The following is a 27,717-nucleotide window of genomic DNA, read 5'->3' as shown; positions in this document are numbered from 1 at the left end:
GATTTTAAATTATCTTTAGAATGTGAAAAACCGACAAAAATCCAGAGACGCACTCAGTTACTGAGCTGTGTCCTCTCACGGTTAACGACAGCTGAAGGCTTACCTCTACAGCAGCGTCTGGCTCCACTGAAACTGTAGCAGCAGCTTCGTGCTCCAGCTGCACCATGTCTGAAACCAACAGAAGGAAACACCATTTAACTCCAGCTCCTCACCCATTCAGTTCCATCTGTTACTTGATTTTCCCAGAGAGTTTCAAAACTCTTAAGGGAACCCGATATTCCCTTAAGGCATTCCTTATTCTAGTAAATCTTAAGTCATACGGAGCCTCCGGCAATGAAGTGGGTTGGTAAAGTTTAATGAAATGAAAGTCTTTTGTTTTTTCATTTCAGGTGTAAAAAGCTCAAGATTTTTCATTTTTAAGTCCCGTTTTGATAAATTCACACTTGAACCCAAAGCTAGTGGTGCAACGAAGCAAAAATCCCACGGTTTGGATTGTATGGCGGTTTTGAGTCACGGATTGCATCATTTTCAGATTTGCAGAAAGAAAAGAAAAACGGACAAATAACCTTGCTCTCTCTCTCTATATGGTAAAACACTTAGTGCAATTTTTTTCTGCTCATTAAATAAAAACACTTAACTAAGACTCATTCAATGCAGTTACGTTCTATAATATAAATGTAAAATATTGTTATAACCCAAGGACACAACAGCAGCATTTTCTGGTCGGAGCTGGGATCAAACCTGCAACCTTCCGATTACTGGACGACCCGTTCGATCTCCTGAGCTACTGCTGTCCCATTCAGGAAGAATGTTCTTATCTGGAATGTTAATTTCTACCAGGAATAATGGAATCATAGATGTCTGGAATACATATCCCGTCTGCCTAATAGGTGTTAAAAAGGCCACTTTAGGTTTTTAGGGATTCTGAGATTTCTCAATCAAACTTAATTCCTACTAGTGAATTTGTTATTACAAATATCCTTAAAAATAATTCACATCATGACAATATTGATGTTGATGTTTTCATTTACAATTTTTACTAACAGAATACAACTAGTACTAGGATAAATTAAATGATATAAAATAGGATGTACAGAGAGGACCAATTGCTGAAGACGAGCTCACTCTTAGAGTGTACTGTTTTCACTCGTCTCCTCACCTTTCTGAAGCGCGTTTGTTTTACTTTTCTCCTTTTTACAGATTTGTCCCCACCAATAGTTCAGGGCCATCACATTAAAGTAATAATTGTCCCAGCCTGCTTTCATAGTGATCGGAGGTTCTGCTGTGCCGTCAGACTGGAGGTGCGTGTGTGTGTGTTCATTTTTGCCGTTTGTATCATCGTATTGACAGGGAAGCCAAAATGCTCCCATACATGCGACTTAAACGAAGCAGTTGATTTTTCAAGCTCCTCTCCTCTTCTGCCATGAGGACCACTGTGCTTTTCTCGTTTTGGATTGAAAATGTGGCGCCTCAGTGACCAATCCGCAGATCACCTGCGTGCCGAACCGTAGAGAGACCCCTGCGGATTACAGATCAATGATGATCCGTTGCACCCAAAACACATTTTGTCAAATGATGTGCAAAATCTTGGCTCAAATGAAGGATTTAGAAAGTAAACAAGACCCACAGTTATAAAGTATGTATGTGCTTACTGTGCTGCTAGACCATCTATAATATTGGGGCACATTAAAATACCAACAGATCATCTATTCCACATGGATGAGGTGTAAATATGAACCATGTACTTGCATTCACAAGAAAAAGGTGTTTATCCTTAAAATTAGCTGATAAATGAACACTGATTACTAATAACAACACACCTGTCTGTACCTGGAACTTATTAGCTTTAAGTGTTAAAGTGTTATGGAAATTTCCAGAGAATTATAAAACTACAAATCAACCATCAGATTGTCTCCAGTTAAAAAAAAAAACCTACTACATTACAAGTATAGCTCGGGTGTTTTGCATAAAAAACTGTTTACAGTTACTGATAATACAACTGGGTCCAAATTTGTGATTTTATTTCTGAAAAATACTTAAAAACCAGCTAATGCTCTGTAGCTTTACTGAAAAACCAACATCAATGTTTAGATTTCATAAAATTAGAACACATGTGAGCCACATTTGAAGGAAGTGAATAAACTTTTCCTCTTGCGAGTGGAGGCGAGGCTTGGCTTGCTCACTGAGCTTTGGTTTACCTTCTAACGGGTCTCGGGTCAGACCAAGCTGGCTGATGATGTAGCGTGGGATGTCCGTCTTTATCCCCTGACCCACTTTGGCATGACCCTCTGCTGCTTCAAGCAGGTGATAAAACTCTTCTGGGTCAAACTCCTGTAAACAACATCCAGAAGTAATTAAAGTGGAGAGTTTGAGGTCAGAATCCTATGTGTGTGTGTGTGTGTGTGTGTGTGTGTGTTTTGCAATAAGCACAACTCAATGTCAGCATGGTCTTAAGTTAATCAGTATCAGTCAAAAGCCATCAAGCCCAAGTGCTATAAGGTTTCCTACTTGTAATTATCCTGGATTCCCAACAATAATCCTAATCTGAAGACTTGAAGTAACCAACACAGCTAATGTTAGCATGGTCACTGGTTTAACAGGGAAATTACAACAGGGCTTCTGGTTTGCATTTTGTGTACTAAAACAATCCAACAACGAAAATAGCTTTACGTTTTTTTTTAAAATACATCAGCTATGAGATACAACATTTAAATAAAAATCAACTTACATTTTTTTTTTCAAAATAAAAAAGAAATCAAGAGTCTTATTTTAGTGAAGAAAAAAACTCCCATCTGTCTATTATTTCTTCTTCTTCTGCATCTTACCAGACATTCGAGGAGGCGAGCTGGTCGGGAGATTATGATGAGGATCTTCCTCACCAGCTGGGTGATGACAGTTACCTCCTCACTTTCAGAGCGTTCGTAGGCCTGTTGGAGAGAGAGAGAGAGATCGGGGGGGAGAGAGGGAGGTGTAAAAATGTAGAGCTGAAAATGTTCAGATATGGCAACACAAAAGCAAACCTTTTATTTGTATAAAAGTGAAAAAAATTAAAACTAAACCAAAAAAGTAAAACATCCATTCCAATTTCCTTGTTTCCACATATTGGGATAAATTATGAGGAAAATATTAGAAAGACAAATAAAGTAGGACTGTAAAAAATAAAAATGTTTTTTGAGGAGTATTTTATAAACCAGTGTCTCCAACACCATTAAGAGTGTCATGCCATTTATAAACCTCTTTAACACATGATGAAATCAGAATAAAAAAGTCATATGAGAAGTGAAGTGATGATTCTTTGAGACCTCTTTATTTCCTCCACAGTAAAGCATCATGAACATTTTATACAAAAAAGGAAGGCTTCTTCTTGGTGTGATGTCAACAAGGAATTTATTTTAAATTTAAGAGTGGAAGGACTGGATAGGCAAAAAGAGGAGGGTCAGAGCTTCACTGTTTCAGTAGAATAAACTCATCCAAATGTCAAACACAGCTGTCACACACAGTGTCTCAGACAAATCTCTGCTTATAATCTTTACACAAAATGTGTTTCCAATGTACATCTGACTTTGGTCAAATGGGAAACATCTACAAAATAAAATCGTTTGCAATACTTTGTTTTCATTTTAGTCTACCAGTGATTTTAGGAAGTTCCAGCTTCAATCTAAAATAATGTAAACATCACAACCAAAAAGGAGTGTAAATATAACATTTGAACAGAGGAAACAGTGTGACATGGAAGAATGGAGGCTGATTCTGGGTTCTGTTCTGGTGTTAAACAAACTTCTGCTCTTACAAAATGTTTCCACAAATAATCTCCTTCAAACATCAGCTGCACATAACTACATGGACGATGAATCCAAGTTAAATTCCTTTTAAAAACAGAACTAAAACATGAAATTGTTGCAACCCCTTTGCTGCATTAGGTTTCCAGTTTAATGCACATGGAAGTTCAGGGATTTTTCCAGAACAGTGACCCTGGCACAAATAGTTGTTTGTGTAAGAAAGTGTTTGCTTTACTTTATGGGAACAGACTTATCAATTCAGCTGGAGGTGCAGGCATTAAGCCACAATGTCTCTCCAACAGCATGCAGAAAAACAGGAGAGTTGCTATAGAAACCGATTTTACCAGATCATGCATGGAACCCATGTTAAACTGCCTCTAACTGTCCCTGACAGTTTTAACCACCATCTCTCGTGTGTGTTTGGCTGTCAGACGACTATTGAGTGACCTGCTCTGCTGCACAATTCACTAAAGTTCAATCGATCCTCTTTCATAACCTCATCCAATCAGATCCAAGTGACCAAATAAAGTGCAGCTAAGCATCGCGTGCGTCTGCAGCTGGGTGTTTTCCTCACCTCGTGAAACAGCTTCTCCAGCTTCTCCTGCAGCTCAGCGAAATAGCGGGACGTCACCAGGCCTTTCTGGGACTTGTCCAGACAGTCTCTAACCAGCTCCACCAACTGGTGCTGGATGAAGCCCAGCACCCCGTCGGCCAACGGGAGGGAGCTGTCTGGAGAGTAGTGCGTGACAATCTCCAACAAGCGCTCCTCCATCTGGGCCGTGGCCTTCAGGGAAAACACACACACACACACATACAAAGAGCCTGTGATTCTGATCATTAGTCTCTTGTTGGAACCAAATGTTCATAATTGTGAAATGAGATAAGTCCTAGAGTTGTCTAGCTTAACCAATGACTCATTTATTATTACACCAGTTAAGACTTGTGTCTTTTAAAACTCAGGTGGAATAACACGTGTGTGAGTGTGTGTTTTGTTGTTCATCTAGTACGTACCTTTGGAAAACGCTCTCTGTAAACATGGTTCATCATGACTATCTCATTATCAAAGGAGACACTTGAACGGCCGGGGCTACGATAGAAACAAAACACATTACTATTAGGAAACTGATCGATTTGGCAACCTTTAGTCAATCCATGACCCAATTGCTCGGTCTGCTGACCTAATTAGCTATGACATGCAAAAAAAAAAGTCATCTAGAACTTGCAAGCAGTCAGTCAAGTTCTGTGTAACTTTACATACAAACGCTATAAAGGCATGGCTGAAAGTGTTTTTATTAGGTCAGCTTCAGGACTACTACTAATCTCTGCCAAAAGCAGTAATGTGAGTCAGAATTTTAATCTCCTTCTTAAGCTGGTAAACCTGCATTCAGCTTGGATTTTACTGCGAGGCTTCTATGTTTCTCCAGAAAACATATCTTTTACCAGCAGCTGAGGTTTCTCTTGGCCAAACCGTGTGACTCATCAACACCAATCAATTAGCCATGCCCTGTCAGCATTTAAGCCAATCAGATTCGTGCATTTATGCTGAAATGTCTTGCCTGATGAAGCTTCAAACAGAACAGATGAAGGGAAAACCTATCACATGCAAACACACTCGCAGGGCCTTTTCATTTATTTCCTTGCCATGAAAGACGCCTCTGTTACTCTGGATGGCTGCAGCTCACTGCGGCACTCCTCCCCCTCCCCCAAAAACTAACCCACCCACCCTTGACTACAGTTTAGCAGCTCCATCCCGGAGGCGCTCTGTTAGATAGCACGCCCACACACTGCACACCCTGGTGCCAGAACACAGAGCACTCAAGCCTAGCACAAACAGCATAGAGATGAGCCAACAGACAAAAGTTGTCAAGATCACACAGCTCTGCAGTCAGATCTGCATCTGCCTACCGACCAACAGCCATGTGCAGTCGGTAAGAGACCCCGAAGTGCTAAAAGCTGCATCTGCTTGTGAAATTGTCTCGGTCAAACTGCTGCAGAGACATCCGATGGTGTGTAAATGTGCAGTTCAAAACTTGGACTCACAGCTGAAAACTTCAAATGTTTTTCTACTTTTTTAGCTCCATAAAAAACTCAAACATAAACAAAAGAATGATTTACACAAAACCATTGAAAAGTAGAAACATTTTTCTTAATTCTCCTTTTGCCACCATGTATTTACTAACATCTGTAAAAAGAAAAGTGGGTTTATCCAAAAGCGACTCATTCCAGAAGAACGCTGCATCAGGATCATGTACCTGAGGCTCCTTGAGCGAGGTCGTAAGAGTGGCGAGGGCCGTCCGTCCTCATCCGTGATGCTGTCCGTGCTGCGAAAGTGCTTGAAAAGGAAGTGCAGCTCGTCTTGTGTCGGCTGGTAGGGAAGCTGGTGAAGACGCTCCTGAGAGGACGAGGACGACTAAACACACAGGCAGACACATGATGGGAGGAAAATAAGTTTCTTCTTTCAGCATACATCATGACATACACCTCTAAGAACACTGGCTCCATAACACAAACTGCTCTTTAGATAAATTCTGATGGGCACACACACACACACACACACACACACGCACGCACGCACACACACACACACACAAAAGATCAATGGTCGTAATCATATCTTGTTACAGCACCACAAGATGCTAAAGTAAACATGTCAGTGGGCAGCGACTGATGGCAACAAGTCAAAGAAGTTTTATCGCAAACAAAAATATCTGACTTTCCATTAGAATCACACTGAAATGGGGAAAACAACACATTTACTGCAAGTTTAATACTATATGGCTAGGTCACATAGGGAGTGTAAGAGCATGGTTACAAATAGGGACTGGGACTTGTCTTGCAGCAAAGTAGGGATGGTCCAATCAATCATTTTTTTCTCTTGATCCAAGTCATAAGATTTTGATGATCTGTCAACACCAAGTCCTGATCAAAGACTTCAGCAATGCATCAAAATAAAGAACAAAAAGGAGAATACATCCCAGATTTCCTGTATTTTTATTATTATTTATGAATACATTTCTTTTTCGTGTAATTTCTTTAATTTATCTGCCAAAAAGTATCACTGGTTCAGGAAGTACATTGATAATAAACAAATTAATATTACAAATCTGATTAAAAGTAGCCTTTAGGGCTGCACAATATATCGTAAATAAATCGTTATCGCGATATCAGCATGCACAATATGCATATCGCAAAGACCAGATAAATATCGCAATGAATGGTTAGCTCAAATGTTTGCTACACATAATGCATTCTGTCAATCAAACAGAAGCATGACATTTTTTTTTTAAAATCAAAGAGAGCTCTTCACCCATTTGGGTGGGTTCTCATAGGTTAGATGCCCACCCCCGAGGTGGACGGCACTTAATTTAGATGGTTAGCAAACACCTGAGTTAGCTTTGTTCTGCTCTTTCTGCTGATTCTGCTTTTTCCGGGATCCACTGATCCTTTTCTTGTTCATTTTCTTTTTCCCTTTCCTCACATCTTTTGCTTTTGTCATTTTTATGATTTATTTATTTCTTTGTTTTGGATAATTTTTATTCCTGAGTTGAGTTTTTATTTATTGCAAGTAATATCATCATCGCAATATTAATCATTGTTATAGAATATCGCAGGTTTTCCTAATATCGTGCAGCCCTAGTAGCCTTGTTGTTCATATTTTAAAACATGTACCCTAGATGGTGCTGTATTGAGTGATTGGTGACAGACATGTTGAGGCTGGCAGGCTTGTATTTCCCTGCACAACAACTGTAGAGCAGCACCTGTAGCGATGGGAAGACAACTCATACCGCAGCTCCAGGAAACTGCAAAACCCAACCTTTGCAACCACAGAGTCATCCAGTGAGATTATTCCTTCTATCTAGGCTGTGATCATTTTACTGTCTGGTTCAAAATACATCCAAACTTCAGATATTTTCTCTCTCCTGAGCCAACACGTTAGCTCTGTTTTAGCCTACTAGCTAACAGCTTTGTTATAGAATACGAATTCCCCACCTGCTGTAAAGTGTGTGACATTATGTTGTCGTTGTCGCCCATGCAACAATGAATATTGATGTATAGAATCTTAAGGTTAAAACTAAGCAAATTTCTTTACATTTAAAAATCGTTATCTCAGGATGAATTAAAAAAGGTTTGTTATTTTATAATGTTAAATCTGATCGTTCCCACCTGATGCCGACTGTTTAAAAATCACGTGATCGGCTCAATTTACAATTATATGATCTGATCGGAGCATCCCTAAGTGTCTTTATCATATAAGTTTGTCTGCAATTTAAACTAATTTAATTATCAATTTGTTAGTTAAACAACCTCAGAAATGTTTTACATTTCTCAACTTTTCTGACATAGAAAATAAACTAAGAACGATTTGAGATGACTCAGACCATTTTGACCAGGATATTTGTTGCAGGAAACATTTTGCTGTTTTTAAATATATTTAAAAATCCAGCCATGCAAGAGCAAACAGCTCATGCAATGAAAGCTAGACATTTAGAAAACTTCCTTGTGAATGCCATTTTATTTGTCACCAACAGCTGCAGCCCGCCTTGATATATTAAACAAACAAACAAACAAACTAACTAACTATAAAGAGAAACAGGATCGATAACCACTTGTTACAACCAAGGTATGCAGAAGAGCATCTCTGAACTAACAACAAGTTGTACCTTGAGGCAGATGGGCAACAGCAGCAGAAGACCACACCTGTCTGCTAGGAATGTGAAATTGAGGCTACAATTCACAAAGGCTCACCAAAAGTGGATAATAGAAGATTGGATACATGTTGCCTGGTCTGTTGGATCTCAATTTCTGCTGCGAGATTCGGATGGCAGGGTCAGAATTTGGTGTCAACAACATGAAAGCATGGAGTCATCCTGCCTTGTATCAACTGTTAAGGCTGGTGGTGTGATAGTATGGGGGTCATTTTCTTGGCACACTTTGGACACCTTAGTACCAACTGATCATTGTTGCAACACCACAGCCTATCTGAGTATTGTTGCTGACCACGTCCATCCCTTTATGGCCACAGTGTACCCATCTTCTGATGGCTACTTCCAGCAGGACAATGCACCATGGCATAAATCTCAAATCATCTCAGACTGGTTCCTTGAACATGACGATGAGTTCACTGTACTCAAATGGCCTCCAGTCACCAGATCTCAATCCAATAGATCACCTTTGGGATGTGGTGGAACGGGAGATTCACATCATGGATGTGCAGCTGACAAATCTGCAGCAACTATATGATGCTTGCTGACATTCAATATGGACTAAATTATCTGAGGAATGTTTCCAGTACCTTGCTGAATCTACGCCACAAAGGATTAAGGCAGTTCTGAAGGCAAAAAGGGGGTCCAACCTGGTACTAGCAAGGTGTACCCAATAAAGTGGCCATTGAGTGTAGATTTGAGATTTAAGTGCACTGCAGACAGAACTCAGACACACAATAACTGCAAAAGAAACAGGTGAGGATGTTACTGACTGGATGAGCCACATTGCTCTAAAGCAAGCAGCATTTTGTTTTTGCCAACAGAACCGTTTCCTTCTACTAAGACGATGATCTGTTTCTGTAATCTCTGCCTGTTTGGTGGCATGACTCTGCTACTGACGAATCACTGCTCCAAAAACTTGCTCAGACAAGTTAGACATGGTGTGACAAAGACAAATAGGAGTTTACTTACAAACCAAAAAGGTTTCCCTGTTGGGAATTTCCCCTAAATCTGAGAGTTAAACCAATACGGTTACCGTGTTCTCATTGATGCGTCTAACAATGGCAGAGAATTATATCTATTCACAATAAAGCACTTTCCCAATTTACAACAGCATTTTGGCTGCTTCGTTTATTTTAGATGGTGTGCGAGTGGGAGGCCAACATTAGCATCAACTCAAAGAAGATCCCTGAAGGATTTTTGCAGGATGTAAATAAATGAAAATAATAATAATAATAATAATAAAATAAAATAAAAGTCAGAATTTTAGTACGTGGTAAAAAAACAAACAAAAAAAACATAAAATCTGCCAATGCAGACAACACTGAAAACAGCAATGAGAACAATAGAAGGACCGCTATTTACACCATTGTCTGCTGGGCCACATTCTAGCTAGGACATGATGTAAGTTGTCTGCAATCTGTTGAAATTTGAGGCCCACATGTCGCGAATTGAAGAGGAGGATGAGATAAACATCATCAGTGGCATCTTTCTGTACATCCTTGGTATAAAAGAGGGCGATGAGATTCTGGGAAATGCCCCGCTGCCCTCACTGACCCCTGGGCGTGTATCCAGCTGGCTCCACCCATTAAACTGCCTTATCGCATCCCCACTTTGACGCTCAGTCCGGACTTGGCACACTTTCACACCACCTCGCTCACAGCCTGAAACTTTCTTCTGGTAAATTTGCTCCCAAAATAAAGAAATCAGCCTTTCAAATATGAAGATTAGAAGGCTTTTATTGTGGAAGGGTTTTGTTGGAAGGCCGTTATAAAATGCCACTAAAGCTTTAATCCTAATACACACACACAATCTATCTCCTCATTAACACCAGTACACACAGACTGTGTGTATTCTTTCCAACACAGCACTCCAAAGACTGCGAGGATGACTCACTGAAGCAGACGATGAAGAAAAACAATTAGCGGTTTGTCGTCTTGGTCTTGGCATTTTCTGGCTCTTATTGCATAAACGAATGTGCTGCTTGGGCCAACGGAGGTGTTAGAAAAGCCTGACTGCCACGTGTCGACCAGCAAGGACAGAGCCGTGATTGGGAGAGACTTACCGAGACGGTTGAGCTTGGCGGGTTGGTTCCATAGCCAGATGAAGGAAGGGAAGCCAGAGACCACCGACGGCCCTCAGCTCTAAGTGAAATAGACATACATGTTATATAATCCACAGCAGCATAGGCATTATTTTCCATTTTGTATTAAAATGTCATTACATAACAGACTGTTTAGAAGAGCAGATAAATGCATTTCCCCACAAATATGGACTTTTATTTCATTTAAGCATGCCTCCCTTTGGCCAAATGCTTTCAACAAATCAAACAGCAGCTTGAAAAGGACATTTCTGAGTTTTTTGGGAGAAGCAAAACACAAATAAAGGTCATTGTGTAATAACGTAAAAGAGACTACCTGTCGGCACGAGCCAAGTGGCTGAGATGACGGCAGCAGGAAAGAGAAAGAGAAAAGCAAAGATGGGGATTCTGTGAGTTAGAGAATTCTTGTGCAAGTGATCCTGTGACCTCTGGCATTCATCTGAGGGATTAGTAATGACAACACGGCCTTCCTTGCCAGTTTTCATTTGTCAACATATGAGGAGTCAGATAGCAAATAAAAATTAATCTGAGGATATTTTTTATATAACGGAAAACACAGAAAGTGGGAAGTTACTAAAAGTTTCTTTAGAATGAGTTGGATATTTTCTCTGGCATCTAGTTAAAAAAAGAAAAGACAAGACAACCTTTTAAAATCCCAAATTGTAAAGATCAAACAGCATCTATCTGATCTAATCTCTGATGTGTTTTTCACCAGGAAATGGTTCTCTGAGCAGGAGGGTTAAAGGTGAAGCACTTCATCAGTTTTTAATGACTCTTCTTGGGTTTCGTCAAGGTGCCATCTTACTTTTAGACTACACATACGCCTGAAGTGAGACAAGCCTGTTACCACGGAAACCATATTGAATGATGTGCAGGTGGGTTTCAGGGGTACCCTCAATCTGACTGCGCTCATCCTGTTGAGGGGGAGTCAGCTGTTAGAAGACCTGACAGAGGGAGGAAGGTGTGAACGCTCCAGGCTGAGTCAGCCTCACCGTGCTGCTGCTTCTCTTCCTTCTGCCTTGCAGATTGTTTGTCTTTGTTCCAGCACACACAACAAATCTTCCTGGAAACTCCCAGAGTGTGGTAATCAAGGATTACTTTGAGTCATTTTGTCTCGTCTTTTATTCAATGTTAAATTGCAAAGAAACTCACTAGTGTGAGGTCTCTACCTGTACTAAAGGCAATAGGTGTTTACTAGCTCATAGGGTTGTCACGGTGTGAAAACTTAACCTCACGGTTATTGTGACCAAAATTATCACGGTTTTCAGAATTATCACGGTATTTTTATAAACGTGTTACATTTTCAGACAACTAAATAAACCCTGTATATCAGGAAAATATTGTCCTCGGTTTGTGTTCCAGTGAGCTTTGCAGATTTGGGAAAATGTCATCAGGCAGTAATCATTGTTAAATTCATAATTATTCTCGGAGAGAGACCAACTCTTATCTGCCCCTGGGAGCCTCGTAATGCATTGCGTCATTTCAATATGGGGGTGTCCGCGACACGGTTTATATGCAGGTAGCGGCGCTGCAGCTGCTTTATCTAGAGACTCGTTGCATTCTCCCTCAACCCAAATCCTCGGATCACATATTTTAGCTGAAACACTAACGTTAACTTGCCTTGCGTTGACTGTAGAGTTGTGGGTGATTATCACGCAGATGTGTCATGAGATTTGAAGCATTGATGCCTTTCATAGACACTTTTTCCTGCATGTGCTGCAAACAGGATAGCCGGCATTCTTCAAATATCCAAAAAACACCCATACTTCCGATTTTGTCTACTTTGGGGGATAATAAATGTCCTGAGCACTGCCGTCTCCTCCTTTGGCCATTATTTCAGCTTTAGCTTCAAGAAAGTTTTGGTTGTAAACAACAAAGTGCGCATGTGCCGCCGGCAACTTCAGCAGATGATACGGTGGCTGGTAAGGGTCACGCGCCTACACCGCAGCCACGGTAATCCACCGAGATAATATATTTTTTTTAAAACAAGACGGTTATTACTGTTGTCAACTTTTTTACCGGGGTTTACCGCTACACAGGTTACCGTCACAACCCTACTAGCTCATATAAGAAACAGGAGGTTTGTCCAGTAATCGGAGGGTTGTAGGATTGATCCCGGCTCTCAGCAGGGAATGCTACTGTTGTGTCCTTGGGCAAGACACTTAACCCCTTTTTACCTGCTGGTGGTGGTCAGAGGGACCAGTGGCACCAGTATTCTGCAGCCTTGTATCCGTCAGTGTGCCCCAGGGCAGCTGTGGCTACATTGTAGCTCACCATTACCTTGTATGAATGTGTGTGTGAATGGGTTGTTGACTGATTCAATCAAAGATACTTTATTAATCCCAGAGGGAAATTAGAGTTTCAGTACACACAATTCAGAGATCAGACATACATGGGCAAGACACATGACAAGAACTGGTGACTGTGGTCATTCGCAACCCTGAGTCACGCTACCTTAATAGAGATAAGAGGGGTTTACATGAGGATTGGTTCAGGTGGAGGGAAAAAAGGCACTTCAGAGCTACCTACATAGGGAGGGCAGCTTTGCTCTGCAAAATAAAAACCCACCTCAAACATATATGCAACAGACTTCAGACATTACACAACATAAGTGTCCACTAGGTGGGGTGGTGGGTTGGGACTATCCCCACTTCAGTTCCTGCAGCCACGATAGAAGCAGCGCATGTCACCTCAGTGTGGATAGGGGGAGGAGCATTGAGGGTTGGAGGGTTGCAGTGACCCTGGAATGTTTCAGCGGCCTTCCCGCATTCCCGCCCAGGCTGGGATAGGAGATAGAGTTGAGTTGCCATAGCGACAGCACATTCCACATATCTTGTGAGGGGGGAGTTTTCTTTGGAGCCTTGCAGGCTCAAGGACGCCAGATTCCAATTAGAAATTGTTTTGGGGCCAGACAGAGATAATTTCCTCTCTGTCTTTCAGTTTGTTGGTCCTCAACCTCTCAAAATCCCAATAATGGGCATTAAACTATCCCAATCCGTGCTGATTCGTTCACGCTATCCTTGATGGCATCCATCTTTGTGCCATTGAATGTATCTCGGCCAAAGTCACAAGCTTACGATTCATCTCGACAATTATGTGAGTCTGTGAATTCACAGCGCGGTGCAATCCATCTCTGAGCTCGGGGATCAGGCCAATATTCCTCGACAGCTCGTTAATTTTCCGGTAAGCCAGGTAGCCTCCAATGCCGATCAGCAGGAAACCTGACACCAACACCACGAACATCCACACATCTTCAGAGTCCTCCACAAACAGCTGGTCTGTCCCGGAGGGGCATCCGGGAGCCCCTTCTCCCGTTCTCATCGTTAAAAAAAATTTATCAACCGCGTTGAGTGACCAACTGACGAGATCCATTTTAGTGAATTTCCGTTTCCAGAAAAAATGCAGAAGCAGCCGTGCACCCAGCACACAGAGACAGACAAAGGCCTTGAGGATAAGATATAGAGGAGAGGAGAAGAAAAGCATCTGCACCCTCCAAGAGCCGGAAGAAGAAAGAAAAAAAGAATTGTGTTGTGAAGCGCCTTGGGGGGTTGTAGAACCCTAAAAGGCACTATAAATACAGGCCATTTACCATATAAAAGCTAGCAGTTAGCGTTTTCAGACTGCAGACATATATAAAAAGCACAAGAAGAGGACGAATTTTGCTTAATCTGTTGGCGTCATGTTGGAGCATGGAAGTAAAAGCAAGAAATAAATGTCTTTGGAGGCAAAGCAAAGACCTAAACCAGAGAGAACATCAGCATGGCCTACACTGACCTGGCCTTGTTGCTACTGGCCTAAATAATAACACTTTTTGTCCAACAATGTGGATCTTTTTACGTTGAAGCTTATTATCAGTTGTTTGGTGTTAGCATTAGCTCATTGTTAGCTCTAGCTACAGCCGGCTGCAGGAGTGTTGTTTACAAAAGTTGCAATTCTGCTCTTAACCAGTAGGAGGGAGAGGCAGAAAACATATTTAGTGTTGCTTTAACCACGGAGCTTAACAAGTCCCAAAAGCTTGTCTGATCAAAATAGAACTTTCGTGGTGCGGCAAGGCACTTCCGGTACGCACCTGAAAAGTTCTGCACAACGTCCCGTCTGAATCAAACCATAGACTATAATGGCTTCTATCTGCCACTGAGACATGCTGCTGTGGCTATAACGCACCACAGACAACTCCGGTGTGAATAAAAGTTAACTGTATTTCAACATGTATGAAAAACTAATTAAGTTGACTAGTTCTTAAATTTTACTCCAAGATGGTTAACTTGATTTAGTTTTAGCAATAAGCAATTACCGTAATTTCCGGCCTACAAGCCGCTATTTTTTCCCTGTGCTTTGAAGCCTGTGGCCAATATCATGGTGCGGCTTATGTGTAGATTTTTGTTGGCCAACAACCACTAGAGGCACTCTCCAGCAGTAAAGTGAGACAGGCACGGCAAAACGTTATGCGCGGAAGAAGGTGCTCTTTGATTTAAAGCAGCATGTTTACACATCAGACACACCCTCGTCATGGAAAACACGCGGAGGAATGCATATGCTGCAGCTTTCAAGTTAAAAGCGATCGATCTGGCCATCAAACAAGGAAACAGAGCCACTGCACAGGAGCTTGGCATAAATGAATTAATGGTGCGACGTTGGAGGCGGCAGCGGGAAGAACTCAGTCAATGTAAAAAAACGACAAACGCTTTCAGAGGAAATAAAAGCAGATGGCCGGAATTGGAAAACATTCTTGAAGACTGGGTGAACACACAAAGGGCAAACGGCCGAGGTGTTTCCACTGTTTCCACTTGCAGATCATTACTAACCAGGCATGTTTTGTGTGCAGTTTTTATTTTCTAATCATCCGGGGCTTACTAATGCTGTGTCAGCGCTGTTCTTTTCTTCTAAACATGCATGCAAATTACCGGTAATAACGTGTCAGTGCTGTTTTTATTTTATAACCATCCAGAAATATGAATGCTATCAGTGCTGTTTTCTTGTTTTCACGTTCACCCGTGTTTAAAATTTGTTTTGTTGAATTAAAACAACAACGAAAAACCTCCGTGTAGCGTCTTTCTGTCTAATTATCTTATGTTATGGCCATACATGTGCTGTGCGCCGGAGACCTGCATGTGGCTGCTGCGCAGCGGCTTGTATTTCAGTGCGGCGTGTGTGTGTGTGTGTGTGTAGAAAACCTTTTTTTTTTTTGCTGGTGCGGCTTATATTGAGGTGCGCTCTATAGTCCGGAAATTACGGTAGTTATTTGCAGATATGTAAAATAGTGAATCCCATTTATGTTACAGGGAATAATTTAACCCATCAAATTCAACATTCAAGAACTTTCAGATGCAAAATTTTACCAGTCGATGGGTAAAAAGGCTTCACACACTCACCTTCGGGCAAATGGAAAGTTGAGGCAGGCACTGGTTGACACATTTCTAGGGCTGTCCAGAGGGCTGCTCACAGCTGAGGGAGGAAAGGCAGCATGTTCAGCAGTACACTTCACCACGTTGTTAATGAACCGATGAAAACACAACAAAAGACTGAGCTCACTGAAGGACATTTTCCAAACGGTATGACATCATGTTTATATAGGAGCCTTCAATCAGTGACACATTAGCCTGGACCTCAGAGAAGTCCAGCGTGTTTTCTTAGAGTTACTTTTGAAAACACAACACCACCGATCCAAACACACATTTAGCTCACAGGAAAGCCTCATCTGGCTGTGTCTGGGCTCCAGAGATCTGGGTACACTAGAGACCGAGATTGTTTACATACAAGTGACTGAGTATCCAATTAGACCTTGATTTTACTCTGCGATTAGATAATCCTTTGCATGATTGGGTTCAAAAGGGAGCACATCTACATTCTGTAGCTATTAAGGACTCTTGAGCAAAAGACTTTTCATGGATCCCAGCTGTTTGGTAGATCTAATGGCCTGCAGACTGTGGGCAGCACTGTTTTTAAAAGCAGCAGGATGAGACGCTGACCATTTACAAATCTCCTGCTCCTTCATTACTTTGCAGTGCAAATTTCTCAAATTGCTCTCATTTCTTTGTAATTTGCTCCACAGCAAGCAGATGTTGCCATTTTTAAAGTGCTCTTTAACATCAGTGAAACGGTTTCATGCATGTATTCAAGAAGTTTTACAGTAGACAGTGCACCCCAGGGCAGCTGTGGCTACATTGTAGCTCATCCCCACCAGTGTGTGAATGTGTGTGTGTGAATGGGTGAATGACTGATTGCGTTGTAAAGCGCCTTGGGGGGTTCCAGGACTCTAGAAGGCGCTATATCAAATACAGGCCATTTATCATTGGCTATTTTTGTCTCTAATTGAAGTTCAGTGCTTGTAATTGTCTATGTAAATGAGCCCTTTAAAAGACTGCAAGAAAATCTAGAAGATATAAATCAATTAAGGGGTGGCTCTAGGAAACTTCAGCAGTATTAGCTCTGCTGCAGGTAAAACGGAAGCATCAAAGCGTTGATGTTGATGCAGCATGATGAGAACATGTTAAGAAATCCAACCCTTGGTCTTATCCTAATTTCCTGCTCTGAAGCTAATTTTCCCATCAGCAGCTCTGTTACAGCGTGAGAATGTCTGGATTAGATTAACACATCTGTGCAGCTCATTTCCTTTATATTATTTTTCCTTCATTCCACCCTGATTTGTCCAATTCCATATAATCAGCAGCACATAATTCTGCATGGAAGTAATTAGATACTCTTAAGGCCAGTTTCATATTGTGAATTTGAATTGTTGAACTCCTTTAGGCCTAAATTGTACAGATGTATGCAAAAGCAAAGATGCATTTCTGGGATTTAAACATATGTTGAATCCCATCTTTCCACTGGAGCCGTCAGCAGCACGTTACTGCAGCAGCACGTCTTGCTCGCGTAAGCTGCTGCTTGGCCCTTCCCACGAGACGCATAGCAGCAGGGGAGCAGCTGTCACCGACAGAGCACGAAGTCACACGAGTGACTTCGTCAGTAAACACAACAACAAGCAGGAGAAAACTACAACATGGCTCCAAAAGGTTTGTGTTTTATGTTCTGTCCGTTTTATAATCGCCAATACGGACCTGAAAAATAAAGGAGACCGCTAGCTAGGTGATAACTTCTCACGGGGCCGCACAGTTAGTAACTTTTTTTTAAAGTAAAGCAACCGGAAGGCAGTGCGTTTCTTTATTCTGAAAATCTCGGGAGCTTCGCTCCGTTTCCGTGTCCGATTTCCTGTCTTTCCTTCCCCAAAAATGTCAAACTTGACCCGTTTCAGAGGCGTTGCGCGTAGAAAATAGAACCGGCGCGTAAGGGCCGCGACATGCTGCTTCAGAGACGCGGCCGACTCGCGCTGCTGACGGCTGCTGACGGCTCCGGTGGAAAAGGTTCTGTTGACCACAGCGGTTCCTATCAGCAGCTATGACGTGCTGCTGCAGTAACGTGCTGAAAGAAGGGGTTACCCGTGTTGAGTGAGAGGGGGGAGAGTGGCCGGGACAGGGTGGGTGAGGGCGTCCCGACTCCGAGGTTCTTCCTGTTGCTGCTGCGACAGCTGAAACACAAGCAAGAAAAAGGAGAAGTTTATAGCCTGCAGTCTTCGACTCACATCCTTCGACTCTATTCAGCTTGTAGGAAAATGATTCGGTGTCGGTTTGCATACGGAGAGGCTGAAACTGCATAAAGGGTAGAGTCCCACATGCAAGAGAAATGCATACAAAAACAGCAAATTCACCGTGGCCCTCATTGTATTCACCTATAATTACATTTGACTTAAGAGGTGCTTCAGGTGTGTGTGTGTGTGTGTGTGTGTGTGTGTGTGTGACAATGTAGCAGTGGGCAGATTAAAAGACACTTGACCTCTAAAGAAGTGGTCTATTATCCTCTAAGCTCACACTGCTGTGAAACGCTGAAGGATATGAAAACACATCTGTTTAGTGTGTAAACTGGGAGTACTGGAAACAGGCTGGGATTTCACCTGAATATACAAATTCAAATACTCAAATCAAAATCTCATTAAAGCTGCATTTTGGTTTTAAAGATTAACTTTACTGATCATTTTAATACCTTTGTGGTCTCTAGTAGGAATGAATGCCCTGTAAATTGTCCTGGGGGGGGGGGGGGGGCAGCTCAGTTGAGCTTCAAACAGCAGGATTTGGAGTCGTATTTCCTGATATTTGGACATCTTGCTTTGGAATGGCTAAGCAACTTGACTCTACCACTGACTCAGTTTGCTTTGCAACGTTGACGTTTCAGTTCTGCTGTGTGGTGGAGCTGCTAATGCTAACGGTTAGCTTCTACTAGCCGAGACATTCTCTGCTGTTTACTGGACTCTAAAACAAAAACAGCCTTTCCTGCCGTGAGACGAGGTGAGTGAGTCCATGAATACTAAGTGACAGTGTGACATACATCTGTCAGGCTTTATTGAACCAAGTGTTTTTTCATCTGTTTCCTATCAGAAGCTAACGCAGGAGATAGGTGTAAGAGACTAGGTGTGGACAACCTGATTAATACATTTGCAATGGTCTCTACGAGGAATGAATGCCTTTTAAGTTGTACTCTGGAGAAACAAAGAACTGGTGCACCATTTACAGGATCTAGAAGTGAGCCACATCAGAGGAGAATTTTAGACGACACGATTTGGAGTCTTATTTCCTTACATCTGGACATATCACCTCTGATTGGCCAACAGCAACGCAACTCTACCACTGACTCTGCTCTGCAACGTTTTTGTTTTATCTCCACAAATAACTCAAGCCTGAGGGAGTTCTGCCGTGTGGTGGAGTTGGCTAATGCTAATGGTTAGCTTCTACTAGCCAAGACGTTCTCTGTTGATTCCTGGATGTTAAACCAACAACAGCCTTCCCTGTCATGAGCCATGATGGGTGAGTCCATGAATGTTAAGTGAAAGAGTGACGTAGATCTGCCAAGATCTTCAAATCCTAGAGTTTTACCGTCTTTTTTCTATCAGAAGTCAATGCAGCAGATAAGCCTCTCCATCGGGACAGATACACGCAACGCCATTATGCATCGACGCAAAAGCCCTTGACGGGCTTGAGGAGGAAGATGGAGACATGCCCCAAATTTTAACTATCTGTCGAAAGAGATGGAGACCGCAAGCTTGTGATTGGTCAGGACGCTACTTCCTGTTTTCTTTGGTCAACAGCACCGTCTTTGCCGCTTCAAAAAATAAAGAGAAACAGAACAGATTGAAGAACGCATTGCAGAAAAAAGTCTGAAAGTATGAATGTTTATTCACCCCTAACTAAAGGAGTACAGAGATATGCAGCAAGCATTTTATTCATGGACAGAAAAGACAAGAAATGTGACTTTAGAGGTGACGATCGCATGAAGAGGTGTAGGGGAATGAGGGACAAATTTGTCTGTGTTAAAAAGTTTCTGAAATACATTAAAACAATGTAAACACAATAGTAAATACACTATTGTGGACCGAATATGTGACTGTAATGGTGGCAGGACACCTCAGAATAGCGCTACGCCCTCTGTTGTCCTGGCGGGGACACTCCCCAGCTGACGGAGAAGTCCGAAAGCAAAACGTCTCTGTCAATGCGTGCGAGTCGCTCCCTCGCGGAGCTGACAGAGAAGTATAAATTAGGCTATAAGTGTGGGAGACTATTTTTGTTTGGCCTGCTTGAAAAATTCGATTATAGTGATCGATTATAATCAGAAAGAAGATTTTAAAAATGTTTAGTTTTCCACACCTTGAACAATTTGTCTCTTCACATCACCAGCTCACCTAACAAGCTCTGGCTTCTGTTTGTAGTCTGACTTTTCTCATTTTAGTGGTAGTAACAGTTCATTTAATGCATTGCACACAGGAGCTGGATTTTTAGTTTTGTTCTAACATTACAGGAAGTGATCAATGTAGATGAAAAAAAGACAGCAAAAAAATAAATATCATCTAAATCTTCAACACCAATGCAGTCTCACAGACTCGACCACACCAAGAGAAATGCTTTTTCCTTATGCTCACCAAAAGAATGTGCTTTATGGTCTACTACAGGCGAGAGTTGCATGAGAAACTGCAATTTCTTTGCCTCTGCCCACTGAGATTTAACTTAACTTGTGAGATTATTTCCACCTTAAGAGCAGCTCTGCCTTGAGAAAAAGGTTATGTAACGACAACTCTAAAGCTGGAGACAAATGCAGAAAACAGCGTGGCCACATCATATGAGTAGGGAAAACCGATGTGAGCCAAAATGCAAAATAAATAAATAACAAAAATAAAACCTGCTGTCAACAGACTGGAGGCTAAAGGGGATGTGTGTGAGCTGTCAGCAACAGCAGGCTCAATCAGAACCACAGATGTCCAGAACTGCATGTTTTATTAGCTTTGTGTGTGTGTGTGTGTGTGTGTGTGTGTGTGTGTTGCTTCTGAAAACACAAGTTGAATATTTTATGGTGTTCTTGTGTTCGGTGAAAGTGGAAAAGCCAGTTTAAGCCACAACCCAGAATATGGTGTCATATTTAAGGTTTTTAGACACATACACGCATGAGATCATCTCCTGGACACAAGTAATCCTGTTTGACGGCTTGCAATCAAGTTGTATCTCCTGCTGTTTACCAGTAAACACCACAAACTCTGTAAAAGTCAACAAGCAGCCCCCATGTTACCAATAATGTACAAATCTGCTACACTTTGAATGAAATCCAAGCTATTTCCATTTTCCTTCTACAAACCACATCTTTTTTCCTGCAGGTGAGCACACCAAACAGCATGCTATGTGATGCTCATTCTCTGAGAACATAGAAATGCTTTTCTTTGTTTACAGCTGTGATGCCAGATAGTGGTTCTTTAACGCCAACATCAACAAGCATTAACGAACCTTCAGAGAACAGGGAGCTAGCTTGTGCTGGGACTGTTATAACACCCAAAACAACACTAAATAAGTCGTATGTAGGTCTGTAAAGACCAAATGAAACCATTAAAATATTTATTCCGATGTTACAATACAACACAATGATATATTAAGGCTTCTAAAACAGTTTTAGTGTCTATGCGCTAACTCTGTAAGTTACCTTTTCGAGCGTTTTAGCAAAGCCACGGGAACAAAACGGGACTTGTTCTGGTTCGGCACCGCAGACCAGTGGCTCGGATCCGACATAATGCTGGAGGATTGTCTTTCATACACCTCTTATGAAGGTGAGGATGTGTATTTCATAGAACTAAAGCGCGTCTGGATGTGAAACACGCTCCTTCGCGTCCTCTTGCTGCTGTCCCCAACATCGTATCCTCTTCTCGGCGGTTTCTTTTGTATTCACGCCGCCGCTGTCTGTCTTTGTGCCGTAGTCTTAACGGCTGACCGCTGCCGTTCACATCACCCGGTTCACCGTTTCACAAGAGCCGAGTCCCCGGAAAACCACCTCCATGTCGGGTTCCCCAGGTGTGTGTTACCGCTCTCTCAGCCACACGCCGTAGTTTAGGACTCAAACCGTCGCTGGCGGCTGGCTGCGTGGTGAGAGGAAGCTGGAGCCTAATGCTGCATTCAGGTGCTGCTCGTTATTCTCACTACATAGTGCTGAAAGCGCCTACTGTACTGTTGACAAACATCCAAAGTAGGACCTAACAACACATTTCCACTCTACAATACTAACATAGACAAAGTAACGAATACCCGCGTTTGAAAAAGTAAAAGCATTTTTTAAATATTTTTATTAAATTTAAAGACTTCCTTGACAAAGTTCTACAAATTCTTAAAATTGCAAATATATCAGAAAGTTCTTTCTTGCACCAAATAATAAGTATATAATTTTGTTTTTGATTAAATTCTTAATATCAATCAAATAGGCTAAATGTCAAATATACTAATTTGTTGCTTTAATAGTTTAGAATTTCAGCTAGCTATTGTTTCAGTTATAAGTCTGAATGCAATGTAGTCTATTCATTGAACATTAATGTGGCAAAAGTGTTCTCACACTAACTGACAATCTATTCATAGACAACAAAAAACAGAGGAAGGAGATAAGTGTAATTTTAGGACACCTTGCAGATGACCTTTAAAGTCTGGTTAAAAGAGCTGAATAAAATTAATAAATTCATGATCTACGCAGCTAGAAGAAAAGTTACAATAGCATTTGTGGCCAAGTGGAATTGTCATAAACACTTGTGTTAATCTCAAATTCACATTGAAGTGGTAATTTCCTACAGGTCATGAAAGCATCTTCAAATGCGGATGATACCATCAGGGAGGTTCCAGTAGAACTTTTTATCAGTGGTACATCCCAGTTTTTAGCAATTCTATTATAAATGGTTATTCGTGGTCATCTTTATATCTTATTTTGGATTTGTGGAATTGAAACAATACATATTTGCACATTTAAAACAGATTAAAAAAGCAATTTTTTGGTTAAACTTACATAAACGGTGTGCTCTGTCATTACTTTTTGTAAAACTTTATGTTTGTTGCAGTTTATATAAATTTCACTTTGATTTGAGAAACTAAAAACATGGCAAATATTTTATGTCTTTGGACCTAAAAGAATTTGAATCTTTTTGCAAATGTCACTACGTTTTTGACCCTAGCTCAAGTGCTCAGAAATATGTTGTGGAGGTATATCCTCTTGAGAAATCTCTTCTATAAAATAATTTTCAATACTGCTTTTATATGGGAAATAAATTGTACAGCAGGTATCAGCTGTCACGATTTTAACAAAACAATCTGTTACACCTGCATTGCCAAACCCAACCGCTGCTGCATACCCAGTGCACAAGAACCAAAGGTTGATGTAGCAATTTATTTGCATCCAAATATAGAAACTGATGCAAGAAAAAAAGTTTCTGGATGGTGAAATAACATAGAGGGTGGGGCAGGCAGTGTCTCCAGTGCAAAATAGTGTGAATGAAGAACAAACACTACCAGCCACAGTGTTGCAAGGCTGCAATAAAAAATAACTAATATTTTTGCAGTTGCAGTAAAATCTGCTCTTTCCCCTGCAGAACAAATGAGATTCATTAGTGTACAGTGCGTAATGTGACAGCCAAGCTCTGCTCACACATCCAGAAACATGCTGGATGCAGCCACCTCTGTTTGCAGTGTTGCCTGCCTCCACGGAACCCAGAAGTGTTGCCAAGCAACCCACATAGGGACAACTGATAGGTCGAAACAAAAGCACCTCAACATAATAAAGATATTAAAAACAACTGCTTTTATGATATATTTTCCCCCAGTTATTAACATTTTATGTCACATGGTATAATCCATAGAAGGTAAAGAATGCACTTAACTTTGCACCAGTAAAATTGTGTTTTACTTTCAAGGCTGGCAAGAATCAATGAAATCTTTAAATGATTCACCCTCTTTCTGGGGACGGAAATCTTTATTGATCAAAAATTTTCACCAAGACTTAGAAATGCATGTGCATATCTTGAAAGTGCAAGTCTTAGCAAGCTGGCCAGTGTGTTCGCAGAGACAGTACCTGTTGGAATAGAATTAGTTTCCTCTTTCTGAAAACACAAAGCATGTTTGAGAGTTTTCACGTGTCCTGGATGTCTTACCTCCAGGGATGAAGGGTTTGTAAGGGACTGCAGGGACTGCAGGGGCTGCATGGGCTCAGGAGGGTTGGGCTCTGGAGAGTGGGGGATAAACTGCAAGGCAAGACATGGTCACATGGATTAGTGTCTTATATGTCTTCTATAAGCTATGTTTGGTGGCTGCTACTTTCTGGCTGACATCTCCAGCGGATGGAGACAGATTCGCACAGCTATTGTGAGTTTGCTGGATGCATCAGATGCAAATGATTTGCTTCTTTCATTCTTGTGAGTTCAAAAAATGCCATATCAACACACTCTAAGGAAAATGCCATCACTGTGCAGCTGTAAACAGTGCTGGCGACGCTTGAAATGCAAAATGGTGCATGGGCAAATTGGGCTGCATGGTGACGCAGTGGTTAGCACTGTTGCCTCGCAGCACAAAGGTTGCAGGTTCGATGCTCGGCTGCGGCCTTTCTGCTTGGAGTTGCGTGTTCTCCCCATGCATGCGTGGGTTTCCTCCGGGTACTCCGGTTTCCCCCACAAATCACAACATGCCCTATAGGTTATAAATTGTAAGTCGCTTTGGATAGAAGTGTCTCCTAAATGAATAAACATAAACATAAACAAAATGCATAAAGGTTTATTTCGGGGAATAAATCAAGCCAGTCTTTTGGATCGCAATGAGGAACACAGTTTGTGCTCTTGTGAAACCAACACACAAAATCCATAATTTACATCCCCTACGCTTTATGCCTTAATGCACCATTTTGCATGAAAAAGTGCACGCTCAGCTCGTTCGCTGAACTGCCCTGGAGCCTAAATCACACCGATGCTGACCTAGCTCTTTTCTATTGATTCTCTGCTCAGATCTAAGTTCTGCTGTCTGGGCTCCATAAAGCTGCCATTGTCTCTGTGTTGCCTGCAGGAGCTTCTCAGGGCTAAACACAGCGCTAATGAACGTGTTGTCATAGTAATGCAGGAAGGATGGAAGGGAAAAACAACTCTTTGTACAAAGACTCCCCGTTCTGTAGTGACAGCTCATAACTACGCAACAGATGCCCGTCATTTGATTCATTTTGACACAACTTCTGCTTCTAGTGATTGATGAGTTTGTGTCCCATTATTTTCACATTTTATTCTTATTTTATATGCTTTCCTGTTTTAATCAGCTCAGACTGACTCGTTGGTGGAATGTTCAGGGACACAAAGAAGGCTGCAAATGGGAAATTAGACAAATTTGTTTCAAAGCAAATATTTTCTCCCTTCTGTTGTTTATCAGGCTGTCAAAAAACCCCAAAATATCTCTTGATTGTGCAAAGATTCTTACTTTCTAAATGCGAGGAAGGAGTTTTTGGTTTTAAGTGAAGAACATGTCCCACAAGGCTCTGATATCAGTAATAAAAACAAGTTTTATGACTTTCTTATTATGTTTTATTGTAATCTTTTGGTTCATTGATGCAGCCATCCAGCTGTCATTCAAACCCTGAACCCCTCCCTCCACGCTGAGTGTGAAAACCTCCTCTGTGCCTCAGCTCTGCACAGGAACAGATGCTATAGAGCCTAAAAATGAAAATGACATGAAAATAGCGCATGCTCAACCGAAGGAGTCCACGCAGGAAGCAGATGGATGATCAGAGAATAGCAATGTGAGCAAGAAGCTCCTACGCCATGTGGATAAGCATTTTGTGGGCATCACATATAACCTCTCCACTCTCTCACTAAATAAAGAAAATCTGCATGTTAGCTTCGTAGGAGAAGTGGGTGGACGTAACACCACACACTTGACGTGTAATTTGATGAGTACAAAAATCATGGCTAATAATGAGAAAATGACATATCTGTCTTTCTCAAGTCTGAGCTCCATAGTGAGGTTGTGAATTGAATGATCTGAGTGTGAATTTCACACTCAGATAAGCTGCAACCCAAAAGCTTCACTCTTGAATTAGTGAGAAATAAACTGCTTTTCATGCAGAAGAACTGGAGGATTTTCTGTTTCACCAAAACGTTGGATAACAGGTTGATCCTTGAGTGCTGAGCTGTGCAAACACAGCTTCAGTTAAAGGTTGAGAGCTTGATTTCTACACCAGCTTAAACATCGAGGGGGGAGAAATGAAGACTTTTAACCCAAATTTCACAAGAATGCCAAGAATTAATGCCCAGAGATCAGAAACGCCGTCTTCAATGAGGACTTTGTAGCTGATCACTAACAAAGCATAGAAACCAATAATCAAACTGATGGAATAACAGGTTTAAACTTTGGTCACTTCAGATTCAAAAAAGTATTGATGGTTCCCTCAGAATAACAACCATCTCCCTCCTGGTGCAACTTTGAAACACACCATGAATGAATGAATAAATAAACAGCAGAACTTACTCTAAAGTCAGAGAAGGGATCTTCAATTTATCTCGCCTGGACTTCATTCTGGAACACCAGTCAGGAGCTTCACGGCGCCGCGCTGCTCGGGTTTCCGGCGGGTTGCCAGTCGCTCATCGCCGCTGTAGGGGACTGAAAATATGTACCGGAGTATCGTTTATCAACAAGCGTCGGCGGATTCCGGAGAGACTTTTCGTGGAAACGGAAACACAACGGAGCGCATAACATTTAAAAACAAGTGGAGCCTCCTCGATGGTCAGCTTTTACGCGTTTGGGTTTTTTGTCCGTGCATAAACCTCAGCTGATAGCATAGACAGAGGGAAGCACGGGTCGCTTCTAACCTCCGTGTGACTGGTGGGAAGGGAGGGATGGGGGGGGAATGGGGGGAGTCTAGCAGCGCGCGCGCGGGGGTGGGGGGGGGGGGGGGGTGTCGATCTGAGCGAGATAGAAGTGTATAATAATAATGTTGTTGTTTTAGCCAAATCAACACAAATACTTTCATATTTCATCTGTAGACCAGGATTCAGGTTCTTGTCTGCGTAAAACTGGAATTAAAAACGAAAAATAGAATAAAAGTTTCACCTTTTTACGCCCAGACAAAGCTGTGTATAGAATTCAAAGCAAACATCAGAGTCGTGTCACACCAGCGAGAGCAGGGGAATACCTCCGCTCCTCTCCAAACCGTGGCAAATGCGCTCATCTCCTCGCTCCTCTGCTCGTGCTCGAGAGCGCGCGCCAGTTTGGAAACAATCCGCTAGTTTTTGATCGCTCTGCGGGAATAAATAAGCTACATAACTGTCCGTTTGTTCAAGTATTGGAAATTAAGGCGATGCGCGCACGTGGACATGGAGACAGTCTCTCACTTTTTGCGCCTGTGCGCACGTGCGGACTGAAGGGCTTTGCACGTTTACATCACCATGCTTAAGCATGTGCATGTAGGTGTGTGACTGTAGTGAGCCCGTGTGGATGCGCGTCTGAAGATGCGCATAGTGATAAAATCCGCATGTGTTTACGCGCACGCGCGTGATATCCTGTGAACTTGAAAGTGAAGTGTAACATCTATCGTGTGCGCTGCGTGACAACAAAGTAATTGTCACTATCCGCACCCCCACTTGGTTTCCTAGGAAGGAGGAAATGACACCTGTGCCCTGGTTGCTAGGCAATGGGACTGGCACAGCATCAATGACCAACCAGTTCATAATTCTATTGCACGTGCGCGCGCACGCAAACACACACACACACACACACACACACACACACACACACACACACACACACACACACACACACACACACAC

The 27,717-nt window shown here is 41.8% G+C and overlaps 1 protein-coding gene across 5 annotated transcripts in view; it reads right to left on the bottom strand.

The window, feature by feature from the left end:
* Nucleotides 1-27,127, bottom strand: part of mast3b (microtubule associated serine/threonine kinase 3b) — a 34,772-nt gene extending 7,645 nt beyond the window's left edge. The window contains exons 1-13 of one of the 5 annotated variants that reach the window (XM_015970811.3): nt 27,002-27,127; nt 26,420-26,551; nt 24,070-24,159; nt 18,020-18,108; nt 15,956-16,028; nt 10,900-10,920; nt 10,548-10,626; nt 6,032-6,189; nt 4,791-4,866; nt 4,354-4,563; nt 2,826-2,927; nt 2,199-2,331; nt 104-168 (exon numbers count right to left, since the gene is read on the bottom strand). In XM_015970811.3, coding sequence (XP_015826297.3) covers nt 104-168; nt 2,199-2,331; nt 2,826-2,927; nt 4,354-4,563; nt 4,791-4,866; nt 6,032-6,189; nt 10,548-10,626; nt 10,900-10,920; nt 15,956-16,028; nt 18,020-18,108; nt 24,070-24,159; nt 26,420-26,466 — 1,143 coding nt within the window. In that variant the 5' untranslated portion in view covers nt 26,467-26,551; nt 27,002-27,127. Of the gene's footprint in view, nt 1-103; nt 169-2,198; nt 2,332-2,825; nt 2,928-4,353; nt 4,564-4,790; nt 4,867-6,031; nt 6,190-10,547; nt 10,627-10,899; nt 10,921-15,955; nt 16,029-18,019; nt 18,109-21,593; nt 21,886-24,069; nt 24,160-26,419; nt 26,602-27,001 lie in introns of those variants that run through there. The other 4 variants (XM_015970810.3, XM_015970813.3, XM_015970814.3 and 1 more) reach the window with 4 other exon arrangements.
* Nucleotides 27,128-27,717: the final 590 nt, after the last annotated feature.

Source organism: Nothobranchius furzeri, chromosome 8 (genome assembly GCF_043380555.1).
Source record: "Nothobranchius furzeri strain GRZ-AD chromosome 8, NfurGRZ-RIMD1, whole genome shotgun sequence".
NCBI classification, from domain to species: Eukaryota; Metazoa; Chordata; class Actinopteri; order Cyprinodontiformes; family Nothobranchiidae; genus Nothobranchius; species Nothobranchius furzeri.
Note: the sequence above shows the minus strand (reverse complement) of the source record. Positions and strands in the feature narration are given on the sequence as shown.